At 44.0% G+C, this 11,417-nt stretch overlaps 1 protein-coding gene across 1 annotated transcript; it reads left to right on the plus strand.

Moving 5' to 3' along the window:
* Window positions 1-210: 210 nt before the first annotated feature.
* LOC142473289 (uncharacterized) lies at window positions 211-10,816 on the plus strand (the record flags this gene model as incomplete). The annotated part of the gene is made up of 4 exons (XM_075580492.1): window positions 211-1,116; window positions 1,404-1,517; window positions 7,218-7,419; window positions 7,531-10,816. Coding segments are annotated over 4 exons (2,255 nt in total), but the record flags the coding sequence as incomplete, so codon positions are not given.
* Window positions 10,817-11,417: the final 601 nt, after the last annotated feature.

Here is an 11,417-nt window from a genome sequence, read left to right on the forward strand (position 1 = left end):
GCCTGGGATGCGATGCAAAGCCAATAATCCCACTCACAGACAGACTGTCTTATTGTGTTTACAATACTTGTATTATACGTGTGGATGTAAATGTAAAGCATATTGTATATAATACTGTCACTTATTTTGTGTCACTTTTCACAGTCACCGCATCAGCGCTTATTACACTGCTCTTTCCCACATTCTAAAACCCAACACATATAGATTAAGTAACCTCCGGTCAGCACCTCCCGAGCAGCACTGCCCACTACCAGCACCTCCCGAGCAGCACTGCCCACTACCAGCACCTCCCGAGCAGCACTGCCCACTGCCGGCACCTCCAGAGCAGCGCAGCCCACTGCCAGCACCTCCAGAGGACCACTGCCCACTGCCAGCACCTCCAGAGCAGCACTGCCCACTGCCAGCACCTCCCAGAGCAACACTGCCCACTGCCAGCACATCCCAGAGCAGCACTGCCCACTGTCAGCACATCCAGCACGGAACTGCCCACTGCCAGCACCTCCAGAGGACCACTGCCCACTGCCAGCACCTCCAGAGGACCACTGCACACTGCCAGCACCTCCAGAGGACCACTGCACACTGCCAGCACCTCCAGAGCAGCACTGCCCACTGCCAGCACCTCCAGAGCAGCACTACCCACTGCCAGCACCTCCAGAGCAGTACTGCCCACTGCCAGCACCTCCAGAGCAGTACTGCCCACTGCCAGCACCTCCAGAGCAGCACTGCCCACTGCCAGCATCTCTAGAGCAGCACTGCCCACTGTCAGCACATCCAGCGCGGAACTGCCCACTGCCAGCACCTCCAGAGGAACACTTCCCACTGCCAGCACCTCCAGAGGACCACTGCACACTGCCAGCACCTCCAGAGGACCACTGCACACTGCCAGCACCTCCAGAGCAGCACTGCCCACTGCCAGCACTTCCAGAGCAGCACTGCCCACAGCTAGCACCTCCAGAGCAGCACTGCCCACTGCCAGCACCTCCAGAGCAGTACTGTCCACTGCCAGCACCTCCAGAGCAGCACTGCCCACTGCCAGCACCTCCAGAGCAGCACTGTCCACTGCCAGCACCTCCAGGGCAGCACTGCCCACTGCCAGCATGGATCCCCGCTTTTTAAGTGAGTAGAGAAGATTTTTTGGTGTCTTTGAAATCTGCAAGGGGGAATATCAGGTTATTTTGCATTTATGTGAGTCAAACACCCAAACTAATCTGTTTTTTTTTTATAGAACCACCAGCAGGTAAGAAGATTATATATCTTCACCTCTGTTATTTTCTGCCAGAAGGGCTAGTAATACATTTCTTTACAAGAGGTATTATATTATACCAATATCAGAGGAGGTGATATCACAAGAAGCGCCCCCACTCCCAGCTTTACAGGATGGATTTTCCTTTGCTTGTTGCCAGGTTTCCCAGTGGATGTGCTGGAGAGGTTAGAGATTAAATCGGAGAAAGAAGAGACCGACACAGGGGAACATCTGACCCCAATAAAGGAAGAAATAGATGCATTTCCTGTTTGTGGTAAGTACCCTTACATCCTCACTTGTCTTTATTCAGTATGTTTAAAAATGGACTGAAATGTGTACAATATTTTGGGAAATAATTTTAAAGCGTGTGTAACCCTGCTTCCCCCCTCCCCCGACTCTACGGTGGTGTCTAGGGTGCATGAGGGCGGATTACATTCGTGGTGGTGGTGCGTACCTGTGAGGAACAGGAGGGCCTGAGCTTCCCGCGATGGTATTGGGGAGCCAGGGCCCGGCTTCTGGGGTGGTAGCCTCCATGATCTCTTAGTGGTGCAGCGCCTCCATCTTCTATACTCCCAGGAATATGGGACAGGCCTGTATAGAAGAACCCTTTCGCTCCCAGGGTGATAACCTCCAACTCACACACAGACTTTGGTACAAAGGATAGTCTCTTTATTGGCAGATCAGCGACTCCCAAAATGCAGCGGCGTACAGCAGCCGCAATGACAATAGCAAAGCCTTGCTAGTTACTCCGCTCTCCTCCCACACAGATATTTCCTCCTCTCCTTCCCTCCAAGTCTTTCCTCCGACAGGATGGTCTGGGCTGGGGCTTCAATAACCCGTGGCCCTCCCCCGAGGTTATCCTCACGGTGGGGCTTGAATTCTCCCCATCACCCCAGGCCGGGGGGTGAGGGGCATTGGTCCACCAGATCTATAACTCTGTCAGCTCTACTCAAAGTGGCGGAGTCTATTCGCTCCTGCACGGCTGCGCCGCCGAGGCCGCGGTCTCCTCCTACTCCCGACTCCTCACTTCAGGCTGACCGAACCGAACACAGCCTGACAGAACTCCAACCACCCACTTACAGGAGTTGGCCGCTAAATGTAGAGCTAGCCCCACCTTTCGTGACGTCAGCAGGACCTCCTCTCTTGCTCACGCCTGCAGCAGAGTCCAGACCTGCCTCTACCACTCAGGGCAGGGCTATCAAGGGGGAAAACCCATGATGAATACTGGTGCCTGATCTTAACAGGACTTACCACAGTAGAAGGAAGATAGGTATAGCCTGTGCTGTTTACAGGGGGCTACACGTGCATACAATTATAAGATACCTGTTCTAATGAAAAAATCATTTGTCTAAGGTTATATTGAGGATATTATTGTTATTGAGGTTTGAACATTGGTAGCTCCAAAATGGTTTCAGCACTTGTGGTCGAGGATTCGTTGGGCGGACATTCAGAACAGTGAAGGTCAGAATTATGGAGCACATTCGTTCTATTAAAAACTAGATCAGATGCTCCCAGTTTCCAAACATTTTACACATTGTACATTGGGAAACTTGTCCACCTTTCATTTTTCAGCGATTGAATCAAGGGGATTGAATCTATACCTGTCCCTACACAAAGGGATTGAATCTATACCTGTTCTTACACGAGGGGACTGAATCTATACCTGTCCCTACACGAGGGGATTGAATCTATACCTGTCACTGCACGAAGGGATTGAATCTATACCTGTCCCTATACGAGGGGATTGAATCTATACCTGTTCCTACACGAGGGGATTGAATCTATACCTGTTCCTACACGAGGGGATTGAATCTATACCTGTTCCTACACCTGTTCCTGCACGAGGGGATTGAATCTATACCTGTTCCTACACGAGGGGATTGAATCTATACCTGTTCTTACACAAGGGGATTGAATCTATACCTGTTCCTACACAAGGGGATTGAATCTATACCTGTTCCTACACCTGTTCCTGCACGAGGGGATTGAATCTATACCTGCCACTGCACGAGGGGATTGAATCTATACCTGTCCCGATACGAGGGGATTGAATCTATACCTGCCACTGCACGAGGGGATTGAATCTATACCTGTCCCGATACGAGGGGATTGAATCTATACCTGTTCCTACACGAGGGGATAGAATCTATACCTGTTCTTACACGAGGGGATTGAATCTATACCTGTCCCTACACAAGGGGATTGAATCTATACCTGTTCTTACACGAGGGGATTGAATCTATACCTGTTCCTACACCTGTTCCTGCACGAGGGGATTGAATCTATACCTGTCCCTACACGAGGGGATTGAATCTATACCTGCCACTGCACGAGGGGATTGAATCTATACCTGTCCCTATACGAGGAGATTGAATCTATACCTGTTCCTACACGAGGGGATTGAATCTATACCTGTTCTTACACGAGGGGATTGAATCTATACCTGTTCCTACACAAGGGGATTGAATCTATACCTGTTCCTACACCTGTTCCTGCACGAGGGGATTGAATCTATACCTGTCCCTACACGAGGGGATTGAATCTATACCTGTTCCTACACGAGGGGATTGAATCTATACCTGTCCCTAAACAAGGGGGTTGAATCTATACCTGTTCCTACACAAGGGGATTGAATCTATAACCGTCCCTAAACGAGGGGATTGAATCTATACCTGTCACTGCACGAGGGGATTGAATCTATACCTGTTCTTACACGAGGGGATTGAATCTATACCTGTTCCTACACGAGGGGGTGATAGAATTAAACAGCTTAATCAGCGTGAGATATTTTGGTTCCACTCACTTAATACTCTATCCCCTTTTGGGATTAATACAGAATGGGACCTAAAACATTTTCTCTAAGCTATATTATTCCTTTGCCCATTCTCAGGTTATATGTGTGTGTTTTTCATATTCATTTGTTTCTATCATTGAGATACATATGTGTCTCTCTCTAGTCACATTTGATGAGTAGTATTGTTTCCTTAATGTGGCAATTTTCTCAGTGTGGTTTATTTATTTACATCTTATTCATTATGTACAGTTAGGTCCGGAAATAATTGGACACTGACACAATTTTCATAATTTTGGCTCTGTACGCCACCACAATGGATTTTAAATGAAACAACCGAGATGCAATAGAAGTGCAGACTTTCAGCTTTAATTCAAGGGGTTGAACAAAAATATCGTATGAAACGTTTAGGAATTGCAACCATTTTCATACACAGTCCCCTTATTTCAGGGGCTCAAATGTAATTGGACAAATTAACACAATCATAAATAAAATGTTCATTTGTAATACTTTGTTGAGAATCCTTTGCATACAATGTCCATGCGTTCCAGACTTCAAGCAGTCATCACCAAGTGCTGGGTTTCCTCCTTTGTGATGCTTTGCCAGGCCTTTACTGCAGCTATCTTCAGTTATTCGTGGGTCTTTCTGCATCAAGTTTTGTCTTCAGCAAGTGAAATGCATGCTTGATCGGTTTGAGATCAGGTGATTGACTTGGCCATTGCAGAATATTCCACTTCTTTGCCTTAAACTCCTGGTTGCTTTTGCAGTATGTTTTGGGTCATTGTCCATCTGTAAAGTGAAGCGCCGTCCAATCAACTTGGCTGAATCTGAGCAGACAATATATCCCTATACACTTCAGAATTCATCCGGCTGCTTCTGTCACATCATCAATAAACACTAGTGACCCAGTGCCATTGTAAGCCATGCATACCCATGCCATCACACTGCCTCCACCGTGTTTTACAGATGATGTGGTATGCTTCGGATAATGAGCCGTTCCAAGCCTTCTCCATACTTTTTTCTTCCCATCATTCTGGTACAGGTTGATCTTAGTTTCATCTGTCCAAAGAATGCTGTTCCAGAACTGGGCTGGCTTTTTCAGATATTTGTTGGCTAAGTCTAATCTGGCCTTTCTATTCTTAAGGCTTATGAATGGTTTGCACCTTGTGCTGAACCCTCTGTATTTGCTCTCGTGAAGTCTTCTCTTTATGGTAGACTTGGATAATGATATATCTACCTCCTGAAGAGTGTTCTTCACTTGGTTGGATGTTGTGAACAGGTTTTTCTTTACTATGGAAAGGATCCTACGATCATCCACCACTGTTGTCTTCCGTGGACGTCCAGACGTTTTTGTGTTGCAGAGCTCATCACTGCGGTCTTTTTTTTTTTTTTTCTCAGAATGTACCAAACTGGTAATTTGGCCACTCCTAATGTTCCTGCTATCTCTCTGATGGATTTTCTTTTTTTTTTGCAGCCTAAGGATGCCCTGTTTCACTTGCATTGAGAGCTCCTTTGACCGCATGTTGTGGGTTCACAGCAACAGCTTCCAAATGTGAATGCCACACCTGGAATCAACTCCTGACCTTTTACCTGCTTAATTGATGATGAAATAACGAAGGAATAGCCAACATCTGTCCATGAAACAGCTTTTGAGTCATTTGTCCAATTACTTTTGGTTCCTTGAAAAAGAGGGGACTACATATTAAAGAGATGTAATTCCTAAACCCTTTCTCCAATTTTTTTGTGAATACCCTCAAATTAAAGCTGATATACTGCACTTTAAGCCCATATTCATTATTTAACTGTAACTTGGATTTATTTTCGTACACAGCCGAAATAATAAAACCTGTATCAGTGTCCAATTATTTCCGGACCTAACTGTATATTCCCTTTATCAAGATTCAAATTGTTCTTTGCCTTGGTAGTTGAGGTTACATTTATTATATGTATATTATTACATGATTATATTATATTATATTATTTGGTGTTACAGGTAATTTAATCTAAGATAATTGTATTCTCCCCACATCCTATCCATTTTTAAATGTTATGCTTTTTCATTTAATTTGTATTGTCCTTATGAGTCTATGTAAGTTTATTGTTATTGTATTCTTTATTGTGTCCTTTTGCTGGATTTCTCCCCAACAGTTATACGGCCTTCTTTCCGTGGTTACATTTTCCCCGGACTGTTTTGTTCCCATGGGACTTTTTTACCTGGGATACAGGTAGGCAGTGTTTCCGGCGGGGAGTGCCTATAACGTGACACTCTCTAGGCTCAGGAAACCACTCTTTGATAAAGCGCCCATGGCGAGAAACTCGTTGCAGGTTTCTCTTTTAACTTAGGCTGTGTGTCTCAATAACGCTTTTATTTTTTCTACTTTTGCCTCCAGTTCTTCTTTTTTGCAGTGCTCCTTTTTTCTTTGTTTTGAATGTGAGAGGAGAAGGAAAGGGAGGAGTCAAATATTACACCAAGTCCGCCTGCTTGGGAAATTATATGAATAGTATTTGTGACTGACAAAATATGACAAAAAATGGATCAGTTTAGTTTATGTGGGTCTTATGGCAGAAGATTACATTGGCAGTGTAGTCGCTGCATCACTTAGATTGTAAGCTCTCCAGGGCAGGGATTTCCGTTCCTATTGTCTGATTTTGTTTGTTGCACTTATTGTATTATAATTCCCTGTACTGTATTGTTTCTGCTGTAAAGCGCTGAGTACACTGCGGGCCTTATATAAATAAAGACATACATACATGGGCATAACCAGTATCTTTACACTATAGGTTGCTGTCTGGTTTAGTTGATATTATTAATGCACTAATGTGATAGACCAGGAGTTCCTTAACTTTACTTCTCATGGACATTTTCAGTGTTAATTATTTGGAGGATGTACATTTATCCTTAAATAATGAATACAGTAATAAATACAAGTTATATATGTATCAATGATTTCACTGAGAGCTGCTACAAATACATTTCAGGCCTTCGGGAACCACCACCAAAGTTATTAGGGGCCATTGGATGTCCATGGGTCACAATTTTAAATCCCTGGGGGAAGAATATATTTTGTTAATTAAGTATTGGTGAAATAAATTCTTCAGTGTTTTGGATTTGTAATTTGCGTTCCACAATTTAATTTACAGATTGAAAACATTTGTTCTGTCTTTTTTGTTTACTTCTGTTAGAGATCGGCCTGAATGAGGAACAGAACTTGAGCTCTGAAACATCCAGAAGCTGTCTGACTCCTCGCAGCCCAGAAGTGCCAAAAAACAATGATTCCTGCCACATTTTGGGCACATACAAGGAACCAGTGCCACATGATGGTGACTTTACAGACCTTGTACAGCACATAGCGGAGACGGACTCTAGATATGGGTCCAGCAAAAGGTATGCGAGAGATTTAAGAAGCCGCGGTGCTCAGCCTTTTCTCTGTTGTCAGTGTGGCAAAATCTTCTCACTGGACAGGGACCTGCTCACACACCTTTGTGTCCCCACTAGGGAGCAAACCTTTACATGTACAGATGGTGGGAGCGGTTTCTCACTGAAGGGGAAACTTCTTCCACACCAGATGATTCAGACATCAGTGACTCCTTTTACTTGTACAGTGTGTGGGAAACAGTTAAGTACCAAGAGGACCCTCCTCAAACATGAGCGGCTTCATACAGGGGAGAAACCATTCCCATGTACAGAGTGTGAGAAACAATTCAGTTCTAAGAGCCACCTCCTCAGACACCAGATGACTCATACAGGGGAGAAACCATTCACATGTTCAGAGTGTGGGAAACAATTCTCAGTTAAGAGCTGTCTCCTCATACACCAGATGACTCATACAGGGGAGAAACCATTCACATGTACAGAGTGTGGGAAACAATTCACAGTTAAGAGCAATCTCCTCCTACACCAGATGACGCATAGAGGGGAGAAACCATTCACATGTTCAGAGTGTGGGAAACAATTCAGTATTAAGCGCTGTCTCCTCATACACCAGAGGACTCATACTGGAGAGAAACCATTCACATGTTCAGAGTGTGGGAAACAATTCAGTATTAAGAGCAGTCTCCTCATACACCAGATAACTCATTCAGGTGAAAAACCATTCACATGTACAGAGTGTGGGAAACAATTCAGTATTAAGAGAAACCTCATCAGACACCAGATGACTCATACTGGAGAAAAAACATTCACATGTGCAGAGTGTAGTAAAAGCTTTTCTTGGAAGAGTGATCTCCTCAGACACCAGATGACTCATACAGGGGAGAAACCATTCACATGTACAGAGTGTAGTAAAAGCTTTTCTAGGAAGGCAGAGCTCCTCAACCATGAGCGAATTCATACAGGGGAGAAACCATTCACATGTACAGAGTGTGGGAAACAATTCACAGCTAAGAGAACCCTCCTCAGACACCAGATGACTCATATAGGGGAGAAACCATTCACATGTGTAGAGTGTGGGAAAAGCTTTTCTCAAATGAGCCTCCTCCTCTCCCACCATAGGATTCATACACAGAAGGAACCATTTCCATGCACATAGTGTGGAGAAAGCTTTTCACAGAGGATCAGCCGCCTTACACACATGAGATAAACTATGTGATTGTTCAAAGTAGGGTTGGGCAATATACCAGTAGCATAGTAATACTGCAGTAATAAAAATGGAGGGTAACGCAATACTTGCCATTATTTCTTACCATGGCATTCCTATCAGCAGCTGCAGAGTGTGGGTGGGTCTGGCAGGGAGGCGTGGGGGTGGGGACTGTGTCAGAGAGAGGACAGAGTGTGGGTCTGGTAGAGACAGTGGAGTGGGAGCAAGTCTGGGAGCTCCTTGACTATAACATGCAGCTATAAGGAATGCTCCTGCTGGTGATCTCACCCCTCCATATTAACCTCTTCCCCTCTGCCATGCCTCTTACCCCTTCCCTTCCACCATGACAACCCCTTTCTCTCCCCCGTATTTCTCTCGGCTCTCACCCATGCCTCTTGACCCCCTCCTTCCCCATGCCCATTAACCCTCGCCTCCCCATGCCCTATTAATGTGTACAGGAGAAGGGGGGTCGTGGGGGTAATTATACATTCTCTTACCATGCACCCCAAAACTGGAACAACCTACCGGAGACTCTCTCATCCACCACCAGTTTAAGTTCTTTCAAAACTAAGGCTCTCACATTTTAATCTGGTCTGTAACTGTTACATACGCTTATAATATATATTATCTTTAACTGTGCATGCAATGTCTTGTATATAATGTATGCCCTGTTCACTTATGTAACTGTATTTGTAACCATGTATTATTTGTCATCTTAACTCTGTGCCCAGGACATACATGAAAACGTGAGGTAACTCTCAATGTATTATTTAAGTAATAATCCCTGAAGAACAGGGCATTACTGGCCAATAATGCCCTGACTGGAAGAGTTGAAGGCCCGAGGCGAACCAAGCCAGGGCATTATTGTCAAGTAATGCCCTGTTCTGATGGGATTATTACTATTATAGGCTAAATGTAGGCTTATTTCATAAATAATAGACACTTTTGTATAGTTAAATAGATTTTTTTATTAAAATAAAATGGTAAATACATGAAACCACCTCTATATACACTCACACTGCAGCTATCTATATCCACACAATGCCGCCTCCTCTGCGTACACACACAGCAACTCACACACAAACTGCTGCTACACATACAAAACAGCACACCACACACAACACAGTGCCTCTACACACACACACACAGACACACACACACACACTGGAGCTCTAGACACACAACACAGCATCTCGTCTATACTTACTACACAGAACCTCTACACACACAGCAGCTCTACACATACACCAACTCTGCTGCTACACACACATGCTACACCCATAAACGCTGCTACTGACACACACACACACACACAAGCTCTATACACACACACACAAGCTCTATGCACACACATCAGCTCTACACTCACACAAACTGCTGCTACACATACAACAGCACAACACACACTGCAGCCACAATAAAAAAATGCAGCCACTTACTAAACTTTGCACTCTCCCCCCCAACTCTACACACAACACAGCACCTCTACACCCTCCCCCCCCCACACACACACAACACTGCACCTGTATACACAACACACTTACTTCTTTGCAGTCTCTTCCCCCAATTCAACTGAATGTGCTCAGAAAATCTGTCAGCTCGGGAGTGGGAGGAGTCAAACCGTGGCTGAAACTTTTTGACCAGTCCCCTGCCATGTCTTAGAGCTTTTACTTAATTCAAACCAATCCCCTGCCCTGTCTCAGCTGTTCTGAAAGCCGATTGGCTGGAAATAAACAGATTGAAAACTGCATTTTGCAAGCTGCTGAAATTCAGGGCATTACTGTGGATAATGCCCGGAATTTTAACCAAACAGAGAGCAGGGTTTTCAATAATGCCCTGAATTTTACTGCTTTAGCCTATAATTCCAGGTAAAACATTTTATAAATAAATACAAATAAAATGGTGAAGAAAGGGGCTTTAGTGTGGGTGTAGTTAGTGTAACATTTTCATTGAAACCTTTGTTATTCTTAAAATTAAAATATACTAAAATATATTTGCTTTTTTACATTTTATTAAGAATGAAATGCATTTGTATAAGAAATATGTTTCACAATAAATGACCGTGAAAATTTTGAGGACTTTTGCTTTTTTTTGCTTTCGGTTGGGTGTTAATATATTGCTGAATATTATCATGATAAATTACTTAATACTCTTATGGTGGGAAGTATTTTTGTTATTGTATAACCCTAGTTCAGGGTGTTGGAAACAATTCAGTACAAAGTGTGACCTCCTGTCACACCCAAGTATTTACATGGGAGAAACCATTTGCTTGTTCAGTGTGGGAAACAATTCAGTGTTAAAGTCACCTCTTCGGAAACCAACAAATTCATGCAGGGAGAGGCCTTTCACATGGACAGAGTACAGGAAAAACGTTTCTTGGATGAATGACCGCACACACCACATGCTTCTCACACGGGAAATTATTTGCTTGTTCAGAGTGGGGTAAACCATTTTATACAACGTGGGACCTCTTGTTACACCAGCAGATTTACACAAGGGAGCAATTTTTAATTGTACAGAATATGGGAAACATTTCAGCCCTGAGAGGCACCTCAACGCACACCAAACAATTAATCAATTCTGTAATAGGTGGACACTCCTCAGACACCACAGCCTTTATACAGGGGAGAAACCTTTCCCATGTGCAGAGAGTATAAAATGTTTCTCGGTAAGAAAACCTTGTCACCCAAGTGTTTACACAGGGTTGGTATCTATGTGTTTATTTACATAGTGCCATTAATGTACATAGACTTCACAGCACTAATACACGTGACAATCATATAAATAACAAATAATAGTTACATAG

The sequence above is a fragment of the Ascaphus truei genome, assembly GCF_040206685.1.
Source record: "Ascaphus truei isolate aAscTru1 chromosome 2 unlocalized genomic scaffold, aAscTru1.hap1 SUPER_2_unloc_6, whole genome shotgun sequence".
In the NCBI taxonomy this organism is placed as follows: Eukaryota; Metazoa; Chordata; class Amphibia; order Anura; family Ascaphidae; genus Ascaphus; species Ascaphus truei.